The sequence below is a fragment of the Aulostomus chinensis genome, chromosome 15 (genome assembly GCF_037954235.1).
Source record: "Aulostomus chinensis isolate RoL2024-O1b breed Wild chromosome 15, RoL_Achi_v1.0, whole genome shotgun sequence".
Taxonomy (NCBI): domain Eukaryota; kingdom Metazoa; phylum Chordata; class Actinopteri; order Syngnathiformes; family Aulostomidae; genus Aulostomus; species Aulostomus chinensis.
The window spans coordinates 4,188,299-4,216,242 of NC_141334.1; the positions used below are offsets into that span (position 1 = coordinate 4,188,299).

Sequence of the window (27,944 nt, forward strand, 5' to 3'; positions counted from 1 at the left end):
GCGCCTCCTTCAGTTGTTCAGTCTTCCTCTGGAGCGACTTCTCCAACCGGACTTTCCTCTCGATACCACCCCGCAGAGGAGGAAGTTAACTGGGGCGGATCACCTCTCTGTCACCCCACGGGAAAACAACCTCGCTTCCCGGCGTTTAGAAACTTCTTCCAGAAGTTTTTAGTTTTGCGGGAGTCGCAGGACACCACCGATTCATAATGTCCGTCCAGACGAGCCAGAAAACTACGACGACTTACCGGACTGTGAATGTTGCACCGTCCGAGCCCTCGGTGAGCAGCACTCTGATCTCGGCAGGCTCCGTGTCCCCGCTGCCGTGCGCGGTGAACGGCTCGTACCAGACGCTGCGCTACCTGGTGCCGATGCAGCAGGCCGTGCAGCAGCAGTCGTACGTCCTGATGCAGCAGCCGATGATGCAGCAGGTGGTGTCTCCCGTGTACCTGCACAGCGTGCCTCACCTGAGCCTCAGCAGCCAGGAGTCCGACCTGTTCCAGCAACAGACGGTAAACCGGCCATGTTCCCTCTCTTGTATTTGTATTCTTTAGGGGCAGGAGAGACGATGGAAGGACCGTAAACCAACACAACACACCGTTGTTTAACATTCCAACTGTAAAAACGAACCATTGAGACTTTGACCCTCAACACCAGGACTTGGCTTCAATTGAAATTATTTGTGTGTGTTTCATAATCAAGACGATATGGTGGCAGTCTTCCCTGTCAGACGTCAAACTCTGAGGCTGATGTTGGCGGAGGGGGGGGGGGGGGGGGGGGAGGGTGTGATCCAGGGAAGAGCTCATCACACTTTAGGGCAGCTTAGTTGAGGCAGCATGAGTTCCATTGGTGTTCTACACACCCCTGCGTCACATGGCCACATTTGACATTTTCTCTTACCTTAATCTACACACACACACACACACACACACACACACCCATACCCATCTGTGGCTTTTTTTTTTTTTTAGAAGAATGGAATTGAATGGGTCAATCATTTTCTGATCACAACTGGGTGTCAAAGGTCACCTACAGTTTATTAGTTAGTGCATCACAACAAGTTTCAGGAGCTGCTGCAAACCTGAGGTCACCCTGCAGCTCGTGCGGCGTCAACTTATTCACTCTTGCACGGTGTTTCGAGTTTTCACACACACTGATCAGAAATAAACAGCTGCACATGATGGACAGTGGATGAGGCAGGCCTGGAGAGCCGCTGGTGCTGATTTAGATGATGGACGAAATAAAAAATCCAAAAAGTAAAAATCACACCCACAGATCTGGTTTAACATCTTTCCTGTGCTTTACTCCTGGAATGCCTCCAGTCCCTGAATGCTTCATCATATCTCCGCTCCCTACATCCTCCTGTCGTTTGCTGTGAGTTGTGAATACTTGCTGTACCTCCTTCTTTAGCTCCTGCTGGTGTTTTACACTGCAGGACCTCCCCTGAACCTTTGTTTGGCTGCTTTCTAATTCAAGCATGTTCTGCTGTGTGAGTAACCGCACACACAGCCAGATACTCCAAAGGTTTGGGGGAGGAGTTGTGCTGCACCCGGTGAGGCTCCGCAGAGGTGGCACACCCTCATGAATTCAAGTCAAACGCATTCTTCGCCCTGGCTGGTTCAGCTTCGCCAAGCCAGACATCTGAGTGAAGTGACTTCCATTCAGAGGCAGCTGGAGAGACGTGTGCCGCAAACATGTAGAGGTGTGTGGCACACATGTAGAGGTGTGTGGCACACATGTAGAGGTGTGTGGCACACATGTAGCGGTGTGTGGCTGACATGTAGAGGTGTGTGGCACACATGTAGAGGTGTGTGGCACACATGTAGCGGTGTGTGGCTGACATGTAGAGGTGTGTGGCACACATGTAGAGGTGTGTGGCACACATGTAGAGGTGTGTGGCACACATGTAGAGTTGTTCTATGCTCCAGTACTCAGCTGTAACACACATCTGGCCGCACCTCCTCTTTATTTGATGTAGTTAAGACTTCTATGGCTCAGATTCAGTTACTTTTATCAGCTGAATCAGTGAGGAAAGACAAGTAGCAATTTCCTGCACAGCAATTGTACAAAATTTTTGTGGCATTGGTTGAATCCATGCGTGTAGCTTCCTTTTCAAAAGATCAGTTCAGACATTTCATGAAAACCTTTTTACTTGCTCTTTTGTTCCCAGTGAAAATGGCGGGCAGTTTTGTTTCTCTTGGAACTGAGAGACTGTTTCTGGAAAGACGAGTTTCTTTTGTGTTTGTCGTTTTCAAAGCTCCTGGTTTCACAAACAAAAACATAGTTCCTTCAGGTTGTGTTTGGGCGTCAGCAGAGGTGCAGAGTGGATGTCGGTGTGTAGCGACTCCCTGCCACATTGTACTGAGTTAGTTCGGAGGATCCCAGCGTTCCAGGTTACCAACATTCTTTGACGTTGTGTTGTGATGCCTCATGGTGCTAACAGGTGAACGGCGTGACCTCAGGGTGTTCAGGTCAATGTCAGACAGCTCAAGTCTGAAAACACGTCAGCCCTCACTGTAACTGATGGTAGGGATAGTAATATATTAAATATACTGGGGTTCACTGACATTATTGTTCTGAGATCCCATAACAACATAGTTATGATACATTATGGACACAATTTAAAAAAAAAGGAGCTTTTCTTTGCTTTAATAATAGAAGAATATCTTTTAGGGACTCATAAGTAAGCAAACACCCGGGCGAGACCGTACAGGAGCGTCACCGTCTGCTCAAGTCCACCAGTCCATCAGTTTCAGTCTGTAACTGACGACTCAGTGTTTGACTTGAGGCGTGCAGCTCACCTGAGACGAGACCCGTGTTTGTGTCTCTGAAACAGAAGTGAAGCACAACATTTCACCTGCAGGAGGAATCAGTCAGGATTCCTCAAGTGTGTGTGTGTGTGTGTGTGTGTGTGTGCGCGCGCGCGTGCGTGTGCATTCATCAAATGTTTTATGGGCCAGCAGTGTGTTTTATAGAGTGTCACATGTTCTACAGGGTGATGTCATGCAGTGTGTTTGTCACCTGAGGACTCCAGGTCATTCCTCTCTATTCAAATCCTTCCTGCTTCTCTGTCTGATATTTCAGAGCATCAGTCGTCAGTCCTCATCGGTGTTCAGCCACTCGTCCAGTCCCATTAAGAGTCCTGAGCCAAGTGCCGAGGAGGAGGCAAGACACACACACACACACACACACACACACACACACACACACACAATTCACCGTAAAAGCCCTTTTAGTGGTGAAAACTCACTGAAACAGAAGTCTGGCAACCGCTCAAGTATGCGTCCCTGACTACTTAGATAAACCCACTGGAGCAAAATCTTGCCTGAGTTCTTCAGTTTTACTCTCAGCGATTTAATTTTGTGTTTTGTTTTAAAGAGAAAAGAGAGCCTGGATAAAATGGATAGAAATTCATTTTCATATTAAAAAAAAGCAAATGTGGATAAACTCCACCGGCTGATATGTACGTTTCTCCGTTAGCTGGTAACTTGTCGCGACTCGCTGTGGTTAACGGCAGGTTCTGAATAAGTCGTGATTGTAGGGTAGTGAACGGAAGTGTTTGACTGATCTGTAGTTCAGTTGAGTGAATTGTTTAACGAGAAAGTGAGAAAACACCTGTTGAAGTTGATAAATCCAACAGACACGTCTATTTTGGAGTAAGAGGAACGAGATGTGGCACTGTCTGATCAAACGTGAAGGTCATTTTCCTATAAATGGACACAAATGCAGAGATGCTCGGTCTGAACACCATTATCTGCCGTGAAGTTGAGACGTCCTTTGACCCCCTGAGCAGCAGCATCATGCCAGCTCAGCTGACGTCACCATTCTGGGCTTTATTTCACATCAAAACTCATGAGTGATGTCTTAAGCTCTGCCGTGTGCTGCTAACTCCTAATCCTGTGGAGGAACATGGACGTGACCTGAAGTGAGAAACGGGGAGGGAAAGCTGCAAAGGGAGCCTGTGAGTGTGCAGACACACCCATCGACTAGACGCCTCCACATGAGAGCGAGCGCATGTCTGAGAGTACAGTAGCGTAACTTGTCTCATTTAAAAAAAAAAAGCTTTGGCGCTCAGCCGGATACGCTGGGCTGCACTTGCATGCCTTCTGCTTCTTACATTCACACTGTTACAAGAGAACATTGTTCAGTCTCGGGATGTTCAACTGTCAGAGCACTCTCAAACACTCTGGGTGGGTGCTTGGTGAAGGCGTGTCCCAGAGGTTGTTGCTGTGGGTGGGTGCATTCCTTTTATTTGAGCCTGCAGTGTCATGCATATTGCTGTTGTCAAAACAGGGAGGTTCTCTGATGTACAGCAGCTATCATGGCACTTTGATGCCCAGCGTGTTGGCAGGACGTCCGTTTACACTCTGACGTCGCTGTTGTGGTGTCATGAAAACCTTTAGCGTGAGAAAAACGCGCATCTGCCAAAGTTAGTAGACTGTTTTTGTTACCATGTGGCTGCAATTAAGCGTCCACGCTGAGGTTTTAGAGATGGTTCGTGAAAACTGCACCAGGCTTCAGCTGAACCTGACAGAAGAGTTGAACAGTGGACGAGCGACCCGCTGAGCTTCCACGGCGAGCCGATGCAACTGAATGCATTCTGATGCCCTCTTTAGAAAAGGTTGAACAAAATGTCAAAAACACTGGGTCACACACGCAATAGGTTTTGTTTAAAACTGCGAGCGCCTTCCCACGTAGCATGTTAGCATGCTAGCATGCAGCTGCGAGCATCTGGCAAAGCCCAGCGGAGCTGGAGACGAGGCCTCAGATGTCCCGCTCTTGTTTGTCATAAATTATGTTAATTACACCTTTTTGTCACTAGTTTTGGAATAAATAAGTTCCATCTATTTTATTGCAGCTGTTATTTTCAGTATCTCAGGTGGTGGAAGCTCTGCTGCCTCTAAGCTTTCCCTCCTAATCCCCCCTACACCCCCGCTATGTGTTCAGACTCGTTTTCATGTACAGCTGATGATAATTGTGTCTGTCAGGCTTCTGCCTGCTATCTGTTGTTCAGCTTTTCTCAAGACGTGAGCAAGTGGTTGTCAGAGAGACACGTCATCCGCAGTGCTGGGTGTTCTCAGACAGGCTGGGGAAATGAGTGTTTCTCAGCCTGGCTCTCAATATTTTTACATTTATATGTTTATGTAGTGTTCAGTTTGAACTGCACATTTATGATTTTGTAAAACGTAATTATTTTGAAAGTCATGTGAATATGTGTTTTACTTTACAGTGTAGAACCAGGAAGTTTCTTGTCCAATAAAAGTTGTGTGTGTGTGTTTGTGGTTGGGTGGTGCTTTTATGTGTCTGGGAGGCTTTACATATTGACCTCTGCTCAATGATAACTGACACACTATCAGTCTAAGCTGGACAAACTGCAGAATGGTATATATATTTATACACACACACATTTTGAAGTGTTTGTGCATCTAACAAAAATGTTGCTACTTGTAGTGACAAAGTCGTGTCTGTGGAATTGTTTGTTCTCAGCCTAATTTTGCGCTTCTAACAGCATTTATGCATCAAATATAATAAAAGCGGTGTCCAATAATGGAGATCTTGCTAAACAACCCGCTTAAGTCTCAAAAACCTTTCGTTTGAAAACAGTTATCAAAAGACCCACCATGGTGGCGCTACCTCCCAGCTTGGCGCGGCGCTCTGTTGCCCAAGCCTTGATTGTGTCTTTTTTAAAAGAAAAGAAAACTACGTGGCCTAACGACGTGATTTATTACAAAGACAAACACTGTCAGAACAGAAGGTGTGGTAGGAAATGGGAAGCATAACACCAGCTCTCCTCTTTAGTTGAAACAAAGGTTTTGAAGCCTGCAGAGATAAAATAGAACACTTTCTTTCATCAAACCTGAGAATCCGTGTGAATTCCTGCGCTGACCCGTCGTTGATCCCAACTTATTTCCTCCTGAAACATCCTGATAGATGTGTCGGACTAAAGAAGGTTAAGTAGGAGGTTAAGTTTAAGTTAAATGCCAACTACAGCAGAAAAAGAAACCCCTTCAGTAAAATACTTACTATGCCCTCACGCGCGCGTGGGCGGGGGGGGGGGGGGGGTCTCTCAGAAGTGCCTTAAACTGATTTAACGTCTCGCTCTTTGAGTCAAACAAATCATGGCGTGCCGTCGCAGTAAGTCAGTCACTCTGCGCGGTGATTGGCCGACACATTCCTTACAGGTTGATCCGCCTGCAGCTGCTGAGTTAATCTTTGCAGGTTGGTACAGGCTGCAGACGTGACTCCATGTTAATCATCCTAAACTGAGTTTAGGGGGGATGTGATGCAAATTACTCCTAGTTTCAGGTCTTTGGCCTTCAAAACCATTAACGCAGCACCGCCAGTGCGTCCTCCATATAATTACACGCACAGCCTGTAATCTCTGCTGCTCGCCGTCTTTCAGTCGCAACACTTACAAAGATGAAGGGTGTGTTCAAACCGAAGTCAGGGATCATGGGTCGGGTTGTGCAAGTTCAGGAATATACATAGTTGGAAACTCTGTATGGAGCCATTTTATTGTAACTATTTATCTCGCAGTATAAATATAAGTGTTTTATAGTCTCAGAAGCATATATGCATGCAAATATTTGTAATTAATATGTCATTATCCTTGAACAGCATAAGACATCTAATAGCTGCTAGTTAAATGTTAACTGATGGTAACTGGATGAAGTATTTTGGGCTCACATACAATAATGTGGCCTCAGACGCCATTCAGATTCAGAAAACTTTATTTATCCCCATTTAAGGGGACAGAGAGCAGTACATTTGGTTACACAACAACAATACAACAACATACATTAGGTTAGCCATGTTGTAGCATGCAAGATGCTAACGGTCTGTAAATGTGATGGAAGAATGCATCGTGCACATTGAAATACTTTTAACGCAAAAGGCCCGGTGGATGGCACCTCAATGTCGTTTTAGGGAGTATGACACCAATGACAGGCGACCAAACCACACGCGTCGTCAGCGTGAATATCGCTCCTTACGTTTATGATAATATAAATATTTAACAACTAAGGTTTAGTCATTTTTGGATGTGGAAATGTTACGTGTTATAATTTGAAATGATTTACCAGCAACTGATGTTTTTTTTTCTTTTCCAATCCCTCGGTTTGCCATCATGGCAAATGCAACATGATTTAGTCCACTCAGCTGTAAAGAGCACCAGCTGTTTGTGTGGTTTTGATTTTACCTCTTCTACCGAGTTAACATTTCCAGGAGGTCAAAGGTCAGAATCATACTGCGCTAACAGAAACACTCCAGTGAAAGAACAGCCGGACATGCTGAGCGCGAGCAGTTAGAGGCCGAGGTTCAACTGGGATTGAGGTGGACGTCACATTTGCTGCAGCGAGGCGGGAAGCTGTCGTCCGTTAGCTACGAGATGCGCGATCGTGACGTTCGCGGCGTTTGGACGACAAAGCTTTACTCCTCTTGCTCTGGTAATTGTTTTCATCTGTGATTTACAGCTTCCTGCAGTATGAGGCTTTTCCCACCACTGCAGGGAATGTGAAACATTCGGGTTTAATTACAGGACAGTTATGTAGGGCGTCACATTGTGGTCGGGCAAGAACATTAAGAGGGAGGTCACGTTGTTGCGCTGTGAAGATGTCTCGTAGTTCATCAATCAGATGGGTGTTTGTAGTAATTTAGGGAGCATTAATAAAGAATTATGAACTGGTATTTTTCTCATGATTTTTTGCGTGTGTTTATTTTTAGCTTTCAGAATTTTCTTTCACTTACATCTCAGGAGGAACTCTGCTGCCAACAGCTGTTACGCTGATACACACACAAACAGTCAGTGAGACGTTTGCACCTGCTGTGCAGGTTTGCTATCGAGTTTGTTGTTTTTCCTCCTGGCTGCCAGCTTGCACCTTATCACCACTTGTTTGTATGCTGTGCTGTTGTTACTGTGTGATCCCGCTGCCACATCTGCATGGTTTTTATCTTATCACATCTGTGCGCCATCTTCAGGTGGCAGAGCTGCAGAGCTGGTAGTTAAACTGAGTTATGGCACCACATGGTTGTGTGGAGTTGATTTCTCTTATGAAATGGAAATATCTCTGCAGAAATGTGGGCAGTTTGTTTTGAAAACTGCAGTGGAGTAGAATTACTTCTCAATATTTTCAATATATTTTACTTTTTCAGTTGAAGCCGGTCCTATATTTGATACGTCATGATATGCAGTGCCGTTGGTTGTGCTCAGCTGGTCATGAACGTTCTTCAAAGGGCTACTTTTAAAAACTTGATGCGTTCTAAAGTAAAGATTTGTATTCTTGAGCCGGTATTTTAGCCTTTAGAGAGGAGCAGTGGAGACAAGTGTGGGCGAGTAGAGTTGGGGAGTGGCGCGCAGCAAAGGTCCACAGGTGGGAGTCGCACCTGTGGACGCTGCACAGCCTCAGCACACGGAGGAGGTATCCTACCAGCTGAGCCACGAGCTGCTAAAATCAAATCAAAACTGAATCTTTATTTCCCCTCCTCTCACAAATGAGCTGCAGCGTTGCCGCAGCTTCAATGAGCTGAATTGCAAGTGATTTCTCTCCTTCTGCTGTTACGAAAGCAGTTTCCCATCGATCCACTGAAGTACCAAGCTGATTTAAGAGTAATTTTTATTCTGTCGTTCTTCAGGCGCAACCACAAAACCTGGTGTTTCAGTTTTCTGACTCAAAAACAGGAAGATGAACACGTTGTCAAACTCGCCTACTAAAGGGTGTGGACGCATCCATCAGAGAGCGTCACGCCGAACCTGTTTGAACCCTGGTGTGAATGACTCTGCCAGGGTTTGGGACAAGGCTGGGATTTAGGATGTTGTTGTGGGGTTTTTGTTTACTGTTTGGCATTATGAAGATGAGTTATTTGCCATTAGATGATGATGAATGGAGTGAGAGGAGTACGAGGATGCTGAGAAATACGAACGTTTATGATTGTGTGTAGGTAAACGCGTTGCTGCTACACTGAGACCAAACCACTCTGCAGCTGCCCGGCAGCAGACGGACAGGCTGGTGACGTTGATGTGTGCTGGTGACCCCCAACCTGCTCCCCTACAACTGGTGGTGTGACATCAAAGGCGGTTTTACCTCACAAAACCTCCATACTGATATTTTGCCAGCAATCACTTTTTTTTCTACACCCAGTTGTAGTGATTGTTGGAAGCAGTTTGCTTGGCACTGAGTCAGCAACCTTGGCTCACATCTTAAATTGCATCAGCCTCAAGCTGGATGCTCATGCTTTCTAAGGGGCAGGCACACACACACACACACACACACACACACACACACACACACACACACACACATCTGAGTTTTAGATGTGGTTTCTTGGAAGATCTGAATTTTTGGCTTCATAGCTGATCCCAGGAAGCGTGCAGAAGATGGAAGACTAGACAAACACTCACCTGTACAACTTTCAGTGGTGTGTGTTTTGCTAGTTTTCTACTGATGAGTATCTGCTGGTACATTGAGAGCAGTTGTTGATGTCATCTGGGGTGAAAAGGTGCCAGATGTTTGGTGGGTTGGATGCGAGGTAGTTTAAGGTTAAATGATTATCTGGGTTCAAGCGAAGCTTTGCAGAGTGGAGCTGTGGCATGTAGACTGAGGGAACGTCCCAACAGACCCGTAACCCAATATCCACCTGAATCACCTGACCTCATCAGCAGGTCAGGCCCTCTCACAGAGCGTGTGTGTGTGTGTGTGTGTGTGTATTGTGTAACACAAGAGGTTGTTGTTATTCACTTTACCACACAGGCTCTTTTTGTGCGTGCGTTGCTATGAAGTCATTTTTGAACGTGATGCAGTTTGAGTGTATAGAAAGCGTTTAAAGCAATATCTTTATTTTAAGATTTAGAATGTTGTTTGTTTGTTTTTTAAATGGTTTTAAATAACCTGATTTTTCTTGGAAACAGCATCTGTTGTAAAAGCAGTGGTGGGTTTTTCCCTGAGTGAAAGGTATCAGGATGTTTAGAGGAGAAAATGGCAGAAACAGGAACACAAGATTTAACACCACAAAGGAGTACAGTAAATAAACATGCCCTCACTATGATTGCACAAAGCCAACCTTTATGACTGCAACAAATATCTTCTCACCTTGTTCAGAACAAAAGTTTAGTTAGTTTGTATCAATATTTGATGAAGAATTTAAAGGATTAATCAGGTTTGGAAATTCCCGTCATCGGTGAGCGGGAAGTTTGTTTGTTTTTTTAAATCTTAAATTTAGTTTCATTTTCCTTAATTCACTTGTAAAAATAATTAGAATCATTCTGAGTTGCAGATGCTCACTGTGGTTTTATTTGAAGAATGGAACTAGAGATGCACAAATGAGTCGTTTGATCCAAGGCAACTGCGTTTTTCACTTGTTTCTGGGTCAGTCTGCTCCTGTTTTCTCTCTCTCTCTCTCTCTCTCTCTCTCTCTCTCTCACAAACACACACACACACACACACACGTAGCTCTTGTCATGAGGTTGTTGTTCTCACACAGCAGTATGAGCTCAGTGTTGCAGCAGATCATGAGAATTTCGCACCTGCTGGTTACCTGCATATCAAATGCGTGACAGATGTGTCTGGCCTAACTGCTGTGTGTACTGTATTTATTGTCCCCATAGAATTCCAGTTGTTGTGGGGTTTTTTTTTTTTTGCATCCTGAAATTTCCTTTAATATCGTCATCATGTGCAAACCTCCGTGCTCATGTCTTATAATACCACGTTCACATCAACTGTATTAGACCATTAACAGTTCAGGCAAAAGTAGATCTAAGCAGGCAAAAAAAACCCAACAGAAATTAAAAACCTATGTCACCACCATGAGTGGACGAGTCAGTTGTTCTCCATTGGTTTTGGACCCAAGCTAGTTCAGGTCACTTTGTTGTCCTCCTTTCCCTCAGGAATGACAGGCATGTTAGTGTTGCAGCCACAGCCCTGCAGCACTGGGACACACCCACCTCCATGTGATCCAACCTGTCATATACACGCACTGGCCAGTTCATGAAGTACTCAATCAAACTAAAGCACACTGGAATAAATCCTCCCTTCAAAAGGATTGTTGTAGAAAGCTGGATTTATTTTAAGGATCCATCCATCCATTTCTCCCACTTATCCTGTTAAGGGTTGCAGGCGAGAGGCGGGATTCACCCTGGACAGGTCACCAGTCCATGGCAGGGCCAACACATAGAGACAGACAACCATTCACACTCACAGCCACGCCTACGGTCAATTTAGAGTCTGGATTAACCTGGTCCCCGAACCCTGAACCTTCTTGTTGTGAGGCCACAGTGCTGACCACTGCACCACCGTGCCGCCCTATTTTTAGGATCATTAAAGCAAATGTTCTTATTTATCCAGAGCAACAAAAAAAAAAGCATCACCTGCAGGAGGTAAAATGCCACATCAGGCTACGAGCTTCAGCAAGTGACTGGTCTCATCAGCCATCGTGCAGGTGAGCTGATGACTAAATCTGGGAGGGAACCGTCTCCCCCTCCTTCTTTTTTCTTTGGGAGTTGCACATGAACTGATGAGTTGCTCCAGAGAAATCGGTGGCAGGTAGAGACAAGCCCGATTGGATGTCAGCATTTCAATCCCGGAAAGGTGATCAGACGATGCATGCAGATCTCCAACCAACCATTTTGCAGTTTACCGCAAAGTCTTAAAGTGCGGAAGATAAACGTTTTTCAAAGACTCTCAAGTGTCACTTGAGTGTTATAACAAGAGCTGACGTCACCTCGCTTGCGTGGCAGCGAAGACGACTGCCAGCAGCCTCGCCTCTCAGGCTGTGCTGCTTCTTGAGGCACGGCAGGGAATCGGCAAAATGATGACCGCGTAAACAACTGGGATAAAACCATGTACTCAAAGGCTGTTGACATTTTCTCTGCCTGATCAACTGCCACGTGCGCTCCTCATTACACTCTTATATTTAAAGATGTGTGTGCGTCATTTTTGTCTCCATCTTCTAGTACTGACAGTTACCACAAACAACTGTCAACACACCTACATCGTACTGTTGTGGCTGCACCGCCATGACTGCCATGACCTGACTGGTCAGAATTTGGTCTGGTTACATTTGAAGCAAGTCAAGAAGAGCCGCACCAATCAGAGAGCTAACTAGAGGTCACCCACCGCGCCATAAAGACTGAACGCTATGAGACTTCCAGAGCGGTTCAACCGGCGGCGCCTTCTTAACCTGCGTGGCGTGGGTTGAATGTAAAGGACACTCACATAACTGAAAATAGGGCGCAGTATAGCTTTTAAGGACATAAAAAATAACCCTGAAGGTACCGATCACATGTTCTCTTTGAGCATAGCAAGAGATCGTAAATCAAGCTTTAGGTTTTACAGTTCAACTTTCCAATCTCACACTGTCAAAAGTTCAGTGTGTGACATTTGATTTATGTGCTTTTGTACCAAGCCCTCTGACACCTAGTTAGATCGTGATCAAGTTAGGTTTGCAGTGTTTAAAAAACAAACTTTTGTATGCTACATTTTATTTAATAGAAAGATGTTTTGTCCCTCTGTTGTGTTCAAGCAACATGTCACCTGAAACGTGTATTTTAAGTACTCACAAATGGGTGTTTTTCTCTCGCAAAGCTACTTTTTCCCCCTCCTGCATCTTGTGATTCAAGAAGGCAGAAAGATCCAGCCATGTATAGTTAGCATGAAGCTAAGGGCAACTGGTGGCTACAGGAAGAAAAACATGAGTTTACAGACTCAAGCGCATCGTATGGTATAATCTACACCTCCATGTGGAATATACGGGACGCCGTAATTGAGAAAAGAGCATTTTGGGGCGGTTTTGTTCTTCTTAGCCGACAGTCACCATGAGCATCAAGCTAAATATAGACATGGCTGGCTCCTTCGGCTTTCTGGATTCCAAAAGTGATGCAGGAGTGGATAAAAACTGTCTTCATGAGTTCAAGACGCCTATTTGTGAATACTGAAAAGGCAAAAAAAAAAAAACTTTTGGGGTTTTGCTTTAATACTGAGATATAAAAGATGTTTTAAAAACAAAAACTTACATAATGGAACTAAAGTGTAAACTTCACCTGCTGGGAAACTCTGGCTCCTGATCTTCCCTCAGACATCTGTGGAATCTGACGAAACCACTTCACTCAGCCGCAGTGTAGATATCAAACTTAGGATGACCCCGTAAACTCTTTTACCCATGGAGCAGGTGTACCAACATGTTAGCAGCTGATTCATTTTGTTTGTTGCTGCCAAAAAAATCAGAGTATTACGTTTTGATTGTCCTCTGTTATCCGTGTGTTTAATTACAGATAAACGTATTTGCAAAGATCTGTTTCCTGATTGCCAACATTTTTTTTTAACAGTTCCTTGATTCCTTTGTATCGCAGCTGTCAGTGAAAAATCGCGTTCCCATGAAGGTGCCATTGGTAAGACGGGGGTGACAGGCACCGATGACATCATCGGCCATAGATTTCTATATTGAGACTAAGGTAAACTAGCATGCTCTCTCTGACTGGAGCTCCTGCCCTGAACTCCTTACATCAACAAACCTGTCTCTCCCAAAAGGAAGTGCCAAATTTCATTCACTAGTTATTAATCCCACTAGAGCCTCTCCATCCAAACTATTTGAAACGGTAGATAATAGTCGAATCATGGTTTGTGCAAACTGAGACGAAGCAACAAAAAGCGTTCTCACAAACGCAGAGTATAAATAATGCTGGCTTTGACTGTCAGTCAGTCCTGCGTCAGCAAACAAAGGGTGTTGACGGACGGGTGTTTGTAGAGAGTGAAGGTGCTCCCTGTGTGAAAAGTGCACACAGCTTGACGTAAGATAACAGGTTGTGCAACTGTTTGACTCTGTTGCTACACGTAGATAAGAGTAGGTGGTGGGTGTGTTTGGGTTAGACAACATGGAGCTGGAGCTTGGACTGGCGGAGTTCCTTGGAACTCAGGGTTGGTTTGGTTCTGGATTGGCCGAGGCTCCTTAGTCATTTTTTGGACATTTGGGGATGTAGAACCCGACTGGCCTGCACAGAGCATTGATTTTTACCCTTTTTAGCACCTCTGGATTGAGACGGGGATTATTGCGCATCATGAGCACTTCCACCCTGCAACCAGGCTCCAGAAAAAAATCCCATATGAGGGGGAGGCCATAACAGCTGCGGATTAATAGAGCGTCCACATACAAACACTGACCCCCTCCCCCCCACCACCACCAGAGGACAAATACACAGCATGAATTCACAATACTACAATGTGATTGAATGCCACCACAATCTATGTCACAGTGACCTTTGACCCCCCCCCCCCCCATCTCCTAAGTTCCTCCCTGAGCTTCAGTGAACATTTTATGAACAAAAAAAACCCCCCAATTAAAACAAATTTAGAAATATCAGCATTAGTTATTGGCCTCTGTATGGTTCAGAGATTGTACCAAATTTCACAATCAGTGCGTCTGTCTGTATGCTAAATGTGTCTACAAATCCATTGTTAACAGCCCTACCAGGCCAAGCGTGACGTTTTCCTCTCCAGTAAAAATGAACATTGACCTCAGGGAGCCAAGGAGCCCTTCAACCTCATGTATACGTCCTGCTTGTTAAGCGTACAACTGCAGTATATTTAGTTTGAATAGCTGGTGTCGAAGAGGCCGTACAGTGAGGACGCCATTTTCTTTAACGACGATGCACACTGACAGCAGGACACTGAGGAGGTGATTGCGTGTCACCAAAAACTATAATTCCTTGCAAATGATGATGAATCACATCATGGCGCTGACAACAGATTTGAAACTTTGCATCAGAAGTTCTTGATTATCCACTGCTGCGCAAGGCCATTTCAAGATTTCCGCCTGTCGGCTTATTGTGTGAGTAGAGGGTCGTGTTTACACCACTTTTGAAAAGTACTTAGATGAGTTAGCATACACTGGTGAGAACACACATAAAATTCAAGAAAAGACAGGAAATGGTTTACTGCTTAATTGATGTCCCACGATTAACAAAAGTTTTAATGGACAAGATGAACACAGATTGGTGAATGTGCACCTTGTTTCCTCCAGGAGGAAGAGGAGGAGGAGGAGGAGGAGGAGGAGGAGGAAGAGGAGGTAGTGGAGGTGGAAGAAGTGGAGGTGGTCAATGTCATACAGCAGAAGCCCCCACTGGTGATAGAGAAGATCCCCAGGACGGGTGTGAGGATGGAGCTGAGGGAAATTCCAGAGCCGACCAAGATGGATACGCGTTACTTTGGCGAGCTGCTGGCGGATGTTTACAGGAAGAACTGCGACATCCACACTTGCATCTCTGAGCACGTGTCCAAGATCCGGGGGCAGTAAGTGCTGATGTGCCCCTCGCATTTTAACATTTTCTAGCAGGTGCAGTGATTTCAAGTACACACCAAATGTTTTACTCCCTATGAGACGTCATCAGAACGGAGAGGTGGGCATCCGATCCCACGTGCAGCCTAGAAGACGAGAATTAGCGAGGAAACAAAATAGAAACAACAGCCCTGTATTTCAGTTGCGGGATCACTGTATTTATATTTATCCAAGTTTTCTATTTTAGTGTTATTTATTATATTTGATATTATTTTTATTCAGATTGGAAGTGACCCCCCCCCCCCCCCCATGACCTGTGTGAACAGTTTTTAACCCTTCCAAGCAATAGTGGCTAGAGTGAACACACACTTAGTCTCTCTCTGAGTTTATCTCTGGTTTTAAGATCTGTTTTGACCAGGAGAGAGAGCATTGAGATGTATCATAGCGGCGTAGTTTCTTTGGTCAGCGACACGCTGAGGAACAGACCTGGCGAGGACCATTTCCATTTCTGTCTCTCTGTTGCTGGTAAACGCCTCCTACTAGAGGTCAGTGTGACTCCCCATCAGCTGACCTCCCTCCAGACACATCATCAAAACAAGACACAGCAGATGCTTTTGAAAGCCACATCACCAAACGTCCACCTGAGATCAGATCCCATCGGGATGAATCTTAATAATTATCTTAATACCAGGTCTGAACACAGCCTGAGCCTAAGAGTCAGCACACACACACACACACACACACACACACACACACACACACACACACACACACACACACACACACACACACACACAAACACACCAGTTTCAGTTACTTTTCCAGTCATGCTGCTTTCCTTATTGTTTGTTTTTCCCCGGCTTTGTGTAACAGGAAACACCAGCTGGATCCCAACAATGACTACAAGGTGAGAGACATCGCACACATCTGACGAGTCAATCTGACCCCCGCTCGGACGACGCACCCAAGCTTGAAGATGGAACATAGAAAAGTGTCATTACTCACTTTGCTCTCGTTTTTTTTTACTTCTCTGTTCACTTGCTCACTAATTCAGACGGTGTTTGTGGGGTTTTAATGTTTTCTCACAACTACAAGACAGTTTGTGTTGTGTTGTTGTTATGTTTTATATTTTATGTGGACCCCAGGAAGCTTAGCGACCACAGCTGTGGAAGCGAATCGGGATCTGGAAAAAGAATAAAGAATTTGTTATCTGTTGATAATCATATTCCATAGATTGATTTTTTTTTTTCCAATAATGGTAACTTTATGGATGAATTGATGTGTGTTTAGATGGAGAAAGAGGAGGTGGAGGCTTTGATCCCTAAAGGAGCCACTGAACTGACCAAACAGCAAATCCGCTACCTGCTGCAGGTGAGTGCAGGTTGGAAGAAGATCGTGGTTCAAAAACCGTGTCAACAACGTAGCAGCACTGAGAGAAAAGTAACATAAAACACCGTCATGATAGGAATGCTCGCTGCACTTTGTACGTCTGTGTTTTTAAAACATGGAGTTTCAGTTGCTTGAACACGAATTAAAGTTCTCCTTCACGCATGTGCTCGTGTCATGTGACGTGACACCGTTGGTCTGCGTTCTCGGTCACACCAGGTACAAACATGGCAGCCAAAGGTGTGTACACACTGTTGATGATTGTGGTTTGATTCGTCCTAATTAAACTTTGTGGCAAATTGACCAGACGACAACTGCTACGCACAATTAATGCTTTCTGTCGGCGGTGCACATAAAAATAATGAGAACACAACCGGACACGAACACAGCAGAATCTTTAATCTAGAAAGATTAAAGAAATTTGAGCATTGAAACAAAAATGCAGATGATGCACTGGCTTGGAGGATACTCTGACTCCTAGTGAATGTAAAGGGCTGTCTTACTTGCACTTATATCAAAATGCATTTGTCTAAATGCAAAAACTTCTTACATTCATCCAAATGAGTTTCAACCAGGGGCGAATTAGAGGAGACGCTTCACGTCTTGATGTGTGCTCGTGTGTTTTCCCCGTCAGACTCGCCTGACTGCAGATAAGAGCATGCGTCTGCTGCTGTCCACCTTCAGCAGTCTGAGGGAGGAGCTCCTCAACATGTCAGAGGACCTGCGGGTAAAACCACAAACACGTGCACTTACGATTACATACTGGGCAAATTCTCATCTTTACAGGTGAGTTTACAACCCTGCAGCTGTTTTTTTATTACTTGTTTTTTTTTTATGGTAAACTGTAAATTCTTCTTTTTAAAGTTTAATTCCACAGTGACAGCTGGCAATTATTTATTGTTTTAATGAACAGTCACGTCAGCAGCGTCAGGCCCTGGGCCAATCAGATCCTCTTCTGGTTGACAAAATTTATTACGTGACAATTTAACAATTTGTGGGCAAAAAAAAAGAAAAATCCCAGAAAGATAAGATCAAAATTTTAACGAGCGCTACTCTCCAGTTTCCTTTGTGGCTCTGTTAAATTATTTCTGATGCATGAAACCTTTCAATGTTGCAACAACAATTCGGTCAAAACATTCGCCACCTTTTACACAGAGATTATTCTTTGTTTTATATTTATATCACTTTATTTAAGCAGCTGTAGCAGCCATTTCTAACATGTAATTCTTGCAAAGTATCAGAAAAAACATGCTTCAGTTTCCTTTTTTGAACGTACAGATGGAAATCATAGCCAAAGCAATATTCTAGGAGGAAAAGAGCTCCTGCTATAATTTCTTGGAAACATCCCACCCAACAAAAGAACTACACCATCAAACTGTTCTTAGAAATGAGGACACCAGGTCCAGCAGTTTGTGTTAGGATAGAACAGTTCGTTCTCACAGCTTTTACAACGCACTGTTAAACCTAAAACTGTATAATTACATGCTTTGACGTACAGCAGACTTGAATGTGCTGCAGGCCTGATATCATGAGCTTACTGTCCATGACTGACTCGTAGAGTCGGATTTGTTTTGTGCCTGCAAAGCTGAACAGAATATTTCCACCTGGAAAAATGGGACAAATGAAGGAAAACAAAAGCATCTGTTTATCTCCCAACGACGTTTGAAGCACATACACACTGAACAAATGCTCCCAAATATCTGCCAGTGTGTGAGGTACAGTTACCATGCATCAACAGGAAGTCTTCATCAGATAAAAACTGAAATGATCCACTGACATCCATGGACGGAATGGATTGATTTGGACCTGAAGATGACTCGTGTGTGTTTCAGCGTCTGGAGAGTGAGAAGGAGACTCTGGAGAGAGATCTGAGTTTTAAAGCAGATCAGGCGAAGCAGTATGACTGCCTCCTGGAGGCCGTTCGAGAGAACAACAGGCAGCTCCAGGTACGAAACTCCTCTGTATGAAGGTGTGTTTGTTTATATAGCATGAAGCTAAAGGTGAGCAATGGCTAACAAGATGTCCGTTTATAAATCACAAGCAAGTTGGATCAGTCGGTAGCACAGAACCAGAAGGGTCATGGTTTGTTTTAGCTCAACTCAAAGCGTTTGTGGATTATTGATCACACATGAGAATGAAATCAGAAAGTCGAGGTGAGGAGCAGCACTTCCCAGCGCTGCTTGTATCTTATCTACTGCTCGTACGTCTTCTCCATCCTTCAGTTGTCTCTGAAGGAAACCAGCGCCGCCCAGCGGTCTCTGGAGAGCCAGCTGAGTAGCAGCCGAAACGTGGACTCAACCCGTGAGTTCAGGATCAAAGAGCTGGAGGGACGGTGCCGAGCTCTGGACAAAGAGAACGAGATGCTGCGACAGAAGGTAACTCGACTTGTCCTTCCGTCCACGTCCGTCCTACAAAACACATCCAAGTTTGAATTCATTCTGTAGAAACATTTGAAGCTATTTAATCATGTCCTACAAAATGGGGATTTTAAACTTCTGATCAGCGACACTGCAGCTGATACATACTTTTTTATACAACGTAAAATACACATTTATCATACTAACCAGGTGCGCATAGCCTGGAGTTAAAGCCGTTTTGCTTTGATTGCCAACTGCGGTTACAAATCAGATTACAAGCCAACATTTTTTCTTAATTCTTTACCCAACACATCTTGTGTCCTCAGAACCACTCAACAAAATTTTTGCTCAACTGAATGACGCGCTTTGATGTTCTCATACCCCGAAGTCAATAATCAGAAGCTCCGTCACCTGCAGACGCTAATATTTCAGGAAGATAACAATAATAATCATGCTGTGCCTTTCAGAAAAGGTTGAAAAGGACTTAACGCACAATTTCAAGAAGCTAAATGTTGATGCTGTTGTGCTGTTTGTGTGTCTGTGTTTTATTCACTACCAATCGGATGCAGCCAAGAAATGAAGTTATAGGTGTGATGATGGGGTTTTTTTTTGGCCACTCAATTCTTTGATTTACAGCAGGCAGGCCAGGCCAGCAGCTCCGCTCTGCACATCAAGACGGAGGAGTTGTCTCGTCAGTACAACGACCAGCTCAGCTCCTTGAGAAGAGAAAAAGACCAAGAGATCCAGAGGCTGCGGGTGAGAACGCAAACTGATCCTCCGAAGGACAAATGATCAGAATGAGTTTGTCTTATAGGATGTCGTCATCTCCATGCTTAAGCTGTCTTTGTCCTCCTTTGTCTGTGGTCAGACCCAAATCACCAAGATTCAGACGGAGATCACCACTGAGAGGTCGTCATCCTCGGAGAAGAGTCTTCAGCTGAAGATCTCAGAGCTGCTGGCCTTGTTGGATCAGCGGCAGACCACCATCTCCCAGCAGGAGGAGGTTTGCAACATCACACACACAGACAGACACAGACACACACACACACACACACACACACACACACACACACACACACACACACACACACACACACACACACTCTGCTCATTTTAGAGATCTTTATGATTCACTAACCAAATTCCAATTACTCACATATTCATTCATCAGCTGATAGTTTCAGTGCCAGGGACACAAAACTGTTATAGGAACCAGGAAAACCATCCTGTGGGCTTGTGACCCGATTTGTCTCTCTTGTTTCACTTGTTACTTTGAACGTTTCAGGTTCAGCAGCATTTCGGCAGGCAGTTTAGCCTCAGGAATGTATTCATCTCCCTGTTAAGCTGTTGTAGAACACATTGAGAGAACTTGTGGGAATGCTAGCTTTCATGTTGGCCTACGGCAAAAAGTTATCCCTGCAGATCTCTCGTACACCAGGTCGTCCTGCGGTCCAGTTGAGACCAAGTGTCCGTCCCCCTATGTTCCAAGTCCTCTACAGGCAGAGTATCAGATTCAATTTGACACCAAAAGTAGAGATAAACTCTGAATTTTTAATGAAACACACCACCCACGTTTCTGTCAACACACCCCCCGTTTCTGAGCTCCACCGACCTTTGACCTTCTGTGACCCCACCAGGAGATCAGGAGGCTGATGCAGCAGAGGACCGACAGCAGCAAGAACGTCACCAAGACCATCATCACCAAGAGGTACCTCACTGCGAGATGATACATCAGACCTATTTTACATTTTGGAAGCAAAAATGCTGAAGGATGTATTTTCCATGTGGGAGGACACGTGAGTCACCGATGTGTGAGGGAGGTTCCGTGAGCTGCTGCCACTCAGGTGTTTTCGGGAGACACTCGGATCTCTGAGGCTGAAGCGCGTCATGAAGCTCAAGGAGAAGCTGGATGAGCAATATAGACAAATCAGTTCTCACGTGCACAGAGACCATAACTCTCTCAGGCGTGTTGTGTTGTGTTGTGTCACGTGTTCTTTATTGTTGTCATATGGGGCCTCTGTGTCAAGTATATATCAGTTTTAAAGCATCCCTTTGTGCGTGCGCGCGCGCGCGTGTGTGTGTGTGTGTGTGTGTGTGTGTGTGTGTGTGTGCGTGCTTGTAGATACAGGAACCAGTACCCCATCCTCGGGCTGCTGAGTGACGACTACCAGGCTACCTCGCCTGTGAAGGAAGCCAAGACCATCGTCATTGAAAGAACCGGGGAGATGATCAAACAGGTACAAAGAGGAGGGAAGGAAGGAAACTGAGACATGGGGGTTTGATGGAGTTACAGAGTAGCAAAAAACGATCACTTGATCTCCACTGGATCACTTGAGTGATCTGGAGTAGTTCTTCCTTGAGGGCCACACGGGTGAATTGAAGTCAGTAAAGGAATCATTTAAGCAGCAACCACAAATCTATTTTCATTTAGTTTACTTGAGATTGTGTTTAATCTTTATTTCTCTTTTGTGTCAGGAAAACCTAAACAAAAAAAACATCATTAAAAAAAAAACTAGTTTTAAGTCTTGAACCTTTTTATCAAACCATCTTTGAGGACTAATTCAACCTTTCCTGCACCTCGGCCCTACCATCTATCAGTCTTATCTGTCGGTGGTAATCAACAAGGCAAATATTGGCTGAAACGGATGCATGGCAGATGTATATCGCTGCATCTATAATTACCCAAATATTGCCAGTTTGCTGGAAGTTCCCACCCACAGTTATAGCTCTGGAGGGCCACTAGATCCGGAGCCTCTGATGGTCTTTGAAGAGCAAAGCTGCGTGAGGAGTTTTGGGAATAACTGTCTGCTCACAAGCTGCAGGAGGGGCAACAGAGGTAGTTCAGTGAACTGGCTCCTCCTTGTGGTGAAATGCTGCAGCTGCAGGCAGTTCTGTGGCAGATGTTCGAGAAGAAATTTGCTTTAAAATCTGTATTTTAGGTCAAATGGGAAACTGTAGAATCTCTGGGATGATTTCCATTTGCTGTCAACTGAAATGTACGTAAAAACACTTGAATATTTTAGCTTATGTATGGCCCTGCTTTTAAAAGCAAACAATATGGAATACCTCAAAGATTCAGGTAGGCAGTAGGTTTGAACAGCAAGAGTGACCCGTTCAGTACGGCACCACTTCAGGCTTGAACAGGGAATCCCAAGCTGGTCGAGGGGACCCATTCAGAGGTTAACTTCCGGGTTGGCCTTCAAAATACCTCATATCTGTGGACTCTATTCACTTGTCCCTTAAAATGAACATTTTTCTGCTCTCAGTTTGTGTTTTGTTTGCAGACATACTCATAGAAACTGACCGTCCTTTTATTTGCACAGACATAACAATTGTATTTGTGTTTTGTTTATTTTGGAACAGGAAATCATTACAACCCCTTAAAGACACACTGCTTCTCTCCGACAGGAATGATTGAACTTCAAGAAGACCCAGACATCTTCTGTCTCCCGACCCTGCATGCCCCCCCCCATCCCCCCCTTCCCCTCCCTCCCCCCCAGGGCTCCCAGGTTTGGTGGTGGTTGAAACCCCTCCTCCCCCTCGTCCTCATTCATTTGGGATAATCGGTTCAAATCTTTGCACACCAAGACTGAGGAGCAAGCTGGGGGTGTTTGGGGCTTTTTCATGCCAATGGTACAAAAAAAATCCCATAATTTAAAATAAAACAAACTTTACCAGCTCTGCTACAGGCAAATGATTATGTAACAGATTAAAGTTGCAGTGTTGAAGCAATCGTGACAACTGTGAACTGGGCAAGATTTTAATCCCAAAAAATCGGAGTGGAGAAGAAGCAACTGACATGACACGGCCCTTCAAAGTGTCTACTAACATGGTAACTGCTGAATTAAACCCTGAGTCTCTCACTCAATCTCACTGTTAGGACTCACACAGCCTCTCATGCTTACATTTAATACTTTCTCAAAGCACACACAAGTCTTAGCGCTCAGCACTTTGGGCTGAGAGTTTTCAAACAGATGTTTTCTGGAGCTGCTGTTAGCTGTCAGTTGCTATTAGCGTCAGGCTAAATATATGTTTCTGGCTCCTCTGCATTTTTTTGAGCCACAAAGAAGTTGTGCAGGTGTATGACTTTGAGCCCAAGTCACCTATTGGTGAGTGCTTGAAAGGCTGGTGTCGCTTTGCTTCCAGTAGAAGTTTGCGCCCCCGTACAGACGGTATGCTAACAACTAACACCCGCAGCTGCACTTACCAGTAAAACTGTCATCCCAGCTCCCAGTTGTCACTAATGCACATCTGCCAGATGGGCACCATCTAGCCTGTAACATGAGGTTCCCCACAAAGCCACCACAACCATGCCAGGCCCAGGGGATGAGGAATTGGGTTGCGTTGCTACATTGCATGTAAATATTTATTATATATTAATATACATTTGTAAGAAAGGCATGCTCAGTGAATGTTTTCTCTAGTGTGACTGTAGAGCAGCTTTTCTGCAACGTGGTTTCCAAGAACATTTGAGAAATGTTCTGGCTGGGTAGTTCGCTTTGTGTTAAATGGTAGTCTGCTAATCTTTTTTTTTTTTTTGTATTAGCTTTTTATTTTGAGGTCCCGATTGAATTGGAGGTGCATGGGTAGGTGCTGTTCATTGATGTGTTCGTATATGATGGTGGAATGGCGGGGGGGGGGGGGGGGGTCTGGGCTCTGCCGTGTGTCACAGCCACAGGAGGCTGTGCACCGACTCCCATAAGTGTGATACATGGCACTGGGGTGGGGGTGGGGGTGGATGATGGGATGTGTGGAAGTGGAGCATGATTTCCTGGGGTTTCGTGATGGTGGATTTTAAAGCGCATTGATATGTAAACTGTAGATGTCTCTTTCTGGTTGTCTGTGTTCGGGCTGCTTGTCCTCTGGAAGCTCTTCCTCAAGCAGCTGCAGCCTGTTGCACCAGCTGATCTGCAGCTTAGTCGAAGTGGAACGTTCACAGAAAAGATTACTCTGAAACTTAACTGTTTTTACCAAGGACTGCATGTAGAAAATATTGCTCCAAACACGCAAAATAATCCTCCATAACTTGAGAAGTGACTGAACATCAAATACTCCGATGATTTAATTGTGCCAAGGGTTGTACTGAGGGTTTTTGAAGAAATCTTGAGCAAAAAAATTGGGGAACTGTTGGGATATTTCTTCAGTTTTGACGCCACCACTGATGAACAAATACTTGTATTTCGTTGATCCCGCTAGCAGCTAGCCCACTTCCTCAACCCGCTGTAGTGCTTCCATAGATGTCGTTCCCTTTGAACTTATTTATAAATTCTTGAAGTTCGATCAAGGTACTTTCCATAGCAGGTTTAGTCGAAGGACACAACCTGGCTTATTTCTCCTGAGCTGAAATTACAACTGTATTTACTTTCTTTTGTTGTTTAATGGTGCATTTCTGCCGCCTTATGGTGGTCGTGATCCACGATGGCTATCGGTGAAAATAAATCTTTTTAAAACCAGAACGTAGCCACGTACTGTTTATAAAGTAAATGAATATTCCATAAATCAAGACTCATTCCTAGTTTTTGAACCTCTTTGGCGTTGTTGTTTCATCCAATGAAAAGGGTGTGAGAGAAAGTTGATCCGAAAATGTACGTGTTTGTTTTGTGCAACAGAACAATTACAGATGCTGCTTCTGGAACTGGTTTAACAGGCTGCAGCTCTGGGTTTGTTTTTTTTTAAGTGCTACATGATTTTTAAAAAAGAAGTTTAGGACAAAAACTCGTGTCAAGTATCAATGATGCTTCTGTAATATCTGGTGAACTGAAGAGCTGCCCAGCGGACGCAGCTGAGGCCCTTTAAATGGTTTACACAGGACCTCAAACACACGTTAACAATGTTAGCAAGCTCATGTGGACCCATTTTATCTTTGGCCTATTTAGCTGACAAAATATCGTCATAATCTGGCCATCTGCAGCTTTGGCAGCACTGGACCGATAGACACTGTAGGGTCGCTGTTTGCTTGCTAACTGGTTAATGTCTGACAACCAAATCCTGCCTGTTGTTTGTTTTTTGTTCTTTTCAAGTTGAATATCAATTTTATGTTGAGCTTATTTAAGTGGTTGTAGCTAATCTACTAAACCATAGTAGAAATCTATTGTCATATGTTAACGTATTTCTGTATTTGTAACTGCAAGGGATTTTTTTTAGGGCTGCCGGCCTGGCTGCACTGCCTCAGACCTCTCTGTTGAGAAAAAAATATTTCAGCTGTGATAGAGTGAGATTAAAATCAGTAATATATCCTTTCAAAGTGTACTGGTTTTGTTTTCGATTGCGTCAGAATGATGAAAAGTGCAACAAATTTCCCATCCTGACCATCGTGTAGGATCTAGTGTGACATCTAGTGGTGAAACTGCTGAGCTCGCATCTCACCCCTCCCCTTCCCAGCATGTCTGCAGGGTGATTCATTCTACAATTCATCTATAATCCCACGGTTGTCAAATTTGAGCTCTCAGGCTTCTTGCGAAACAGAAGTATTTATTTTCAGGTTTCTCTACTTATCATGTGTAAACAGGGAAGAACCCTGAAAATTGTCCTCAAAGGTGTGGAAGTGTCATGGAATTTCATTTGTAAAAATGTGGTTTTAACCTGAGGTTAGGGTTGGGGTTCCTACAGGATATTCCTCCTCCATGCTTTTAGCTTTCTCATCATACTGTTGGTGATTTTGTCTGTATCTTGGTTCTAAAGGAAATAAGTTGAGCTTGGAAAGGTCCAACAACTGTTCTTTTCAGTTCGCTCTGTTTGCTGCAGATGTGGCTGAAAGTCCAGGAAAATGCTGACAGTCAAATCTATTCAGTGAGCAAACCCCTTCCTTTCTATTCCATCATGAATGATTCCATGATCTTCATCCTGGAGTTCCTGGAGCGGTGGAGCTTGGTTGCTGTTATAGAAGTGTGCAGTAGAGGGCGCCAGTCCCTGCCAGCAGCACGCTCTTCACCCGGGGTCAACGAGTGGAGCTGATGGAGCCGAGCAGACAGAGAATGAGGTCATGCCTGCTCTGTAGGGCTTGGCTCAGTTGGCTGCTTGTCAACCATTTTGACTTCAGTCCACATGGCCGTCGACGAAGCAAAAACCACCCCAGCTCACTGGGAACGGCCTTGAATGTTCTGACATAACAACCTGTAGAAAGTGAGGGATAATTACATGATTCTTTACAGTTGCTGGATGGAAAGCAAACAGAATCAAGCAATAAATCCAAACTTATGTCAAGACCCCACTAATCCTTCAAAATAACTGCAGCGCATCAACGCGATGCCTTGTGCACTGAAGTCAAAATGGTTGAGTTCATGATCTGGCTGCTGCTTCATGTTCTTGCTCTTCTCACTGACACATTTCTTGAGTGGATTATGCAGGCTGTTCTATGTAGGCCTCGTGAATTAAACATGAGGACGAACACTGAGAAAGCAAACAAAAAAACAATATAATAAAGCTATAAGGGTGATTTTTTGGGGGGGGGAATATCTCGTCCGGTTTTTGTTTGACAGTGTAAACGGAGTCCACACAGAAACAGACTCAGAATTTACTCGGTGCGTTTGAGTTAAACGTGTAGGACTTCATAACACGCTAAACCTTTTTTTTGTAACATTGTGAGAGATTAAGTTTACTGGCATTTGTTGTTTCGATATTGGATTCAAAATAGAAATGTGCCAGATGCAGGACATTTGGAGGGATACTTCAGTCAAATCATCTAAAAACATTCCGTCTGTGTGTTACTTTTTCCTTGATTTCCAAATCAGCAAATCTATGGCTTGTCCTAAAAAAACTAAAAAAACCTTTCCTAACTTTCACGTTGTTTGTGATTTCCTTCCTGTATCTGTGCCTGTCACAGGGGCCTTTGACCACCGTCTTCTGCTGCAGTGGCAGACGGGAGGATCAGTGCACCAGCTACTGCTTAACAACCAGTTTTTATTATTTGCGTCACAGTAGTGGATAAAAAAAAAAAATGCCTATATTAGGATTTCTTTCTTCTGCTGTATTTTGTACAAATTCTTTTAAAATCCGCAATTCATTTGGATGGGAACCTGCCTGGAGACGACGCTGGAAGAGCAGGGAGTAAAGGAGGGGCGAGGGAGAGGGATTGTCATCCGCATCCTCACCAGCGCTACAGCCCACACACGCCGGGCTGTTAAACTTTCATGTACTATCTGCTGTTTTCGTTTCTTCCACATGAACAATTAATCTGCTGCACAACCTCACCACTGCCCCCACTCTCCAGTGTATATGACATTTTGGCTGTCGCATTCACGCTCGTGCACGATGCCTCATGTTCACTCTCTTGTCTGTCGCTCAGTAAACCCAATATCCTCTGGGGCCCAGGGGTTTTAGAGTGTAAAGGCAGTGCAGAGGCAGGAAGAGAGAGGCTGCATTACCCACATCAAAGAGCCGGAGTTATCAGCCATAATCAATGCTTCTCCGTCCCCCCCCCCCTCTCTCTCCCTCTCTCTCTCTCTCTCTCTCTCATCAGGTCAATATTCTTTATTGGCATGAATGAAAGAACGATATCAATATTAGCAGCACAGGGGGACCTCATCAACACAAGGTGGCAACACACAAAGTTAGAAGTTAAAGAAACACTTCACCCAGAGTCATTTTGCATGTCTTGAACTCCCAAACAACAGGATTTTTTTTTTTTCTGTGTCGCTTTACACTTTTGTGCGACTCTGGTATGCTAGGAGAGCCAGCCACGTGTATTTAGCTTGAAGCTAATGGTGACTTAGTAAAGACAACAGCTATACTGCTACTGCTGTGCCTGTTTTTCATGCTACTTTTCTTTTTTTTTTCTTTAAAAAAAGTTGAATTAACCAAACTATACCAGGCTACTATTCCTGGTATGTGGACCAAAGAAGAACCCATTGAAATAGTTTTTCTTTGACATTGCTGGGGATTGGTTTCATGTATTCATTGATTTGTTTGCTAATATTTCTTGTACCTTCGTGAAAACATACACAG

The 27,944-nt window shown here is 44.4% G+C and overlaps 1 protein-coding gene across 1 annotated transcript; it reads left to right on the forward strand.

Moving 5' to 3' along the window:
* pof1b (POF1B actin binding protein) lies at positions 1 to 27,944 on the forward strand. Its single transcript, XM_086226874.1, has 13 exons — positions 1 to 509; positions 3,082 to 3,162; positions 15,007 to 15,272; positions 16,132 to 16,165; positions 16,549 to 16,629; positions 17,279 to 17,371; positions 18,477 to 18,590; positions 18,867 to 19,019; positions 19,638 to 19,757; positions 19,870 to 20,004; positions 20,639 to 20,709; positions 21,124 to 21,238; positions 22,365 to 27,944. The coding sequence occupies exons 1-13, from the start codon at positions 207 to 209 to the stop codon at positions 22,383 to 22,385; spliced, it is 1,587 nt and encodes a 528-aa protein (XP_086083000.1). The 5' UTR covers positions 1 to 206; the 3' UTR covers positions 22,386 to 27,944.

What these genes read in the sequence shown, in the direction of transcription:
- pof1b (XM_086226874.1), top strand. Translation starts at nt 207, where the DNA reads ATGTCCGTCCAGACGAGCCAGAAAACTACGACGACTTACCGGACTGTG. An exon ending in ACATGTCAGAGGACCTGCGG is followed by an intron (nt 17,372 to 18,476) that starts GTAAAACCACAA and finishes TGTGTGTTTCAG; the next exon opens with CGTCTGGAGAGTGAGAAGGA. An exon ending in CCGGGGAGATGATCAAACAG is followed by an intron (nt 21,239 to 22,364) that starts GTACAAAGAGGA and finishes ATTTTGGAACAG; the next exon opens with GAAATCATTACAACCCCTTA.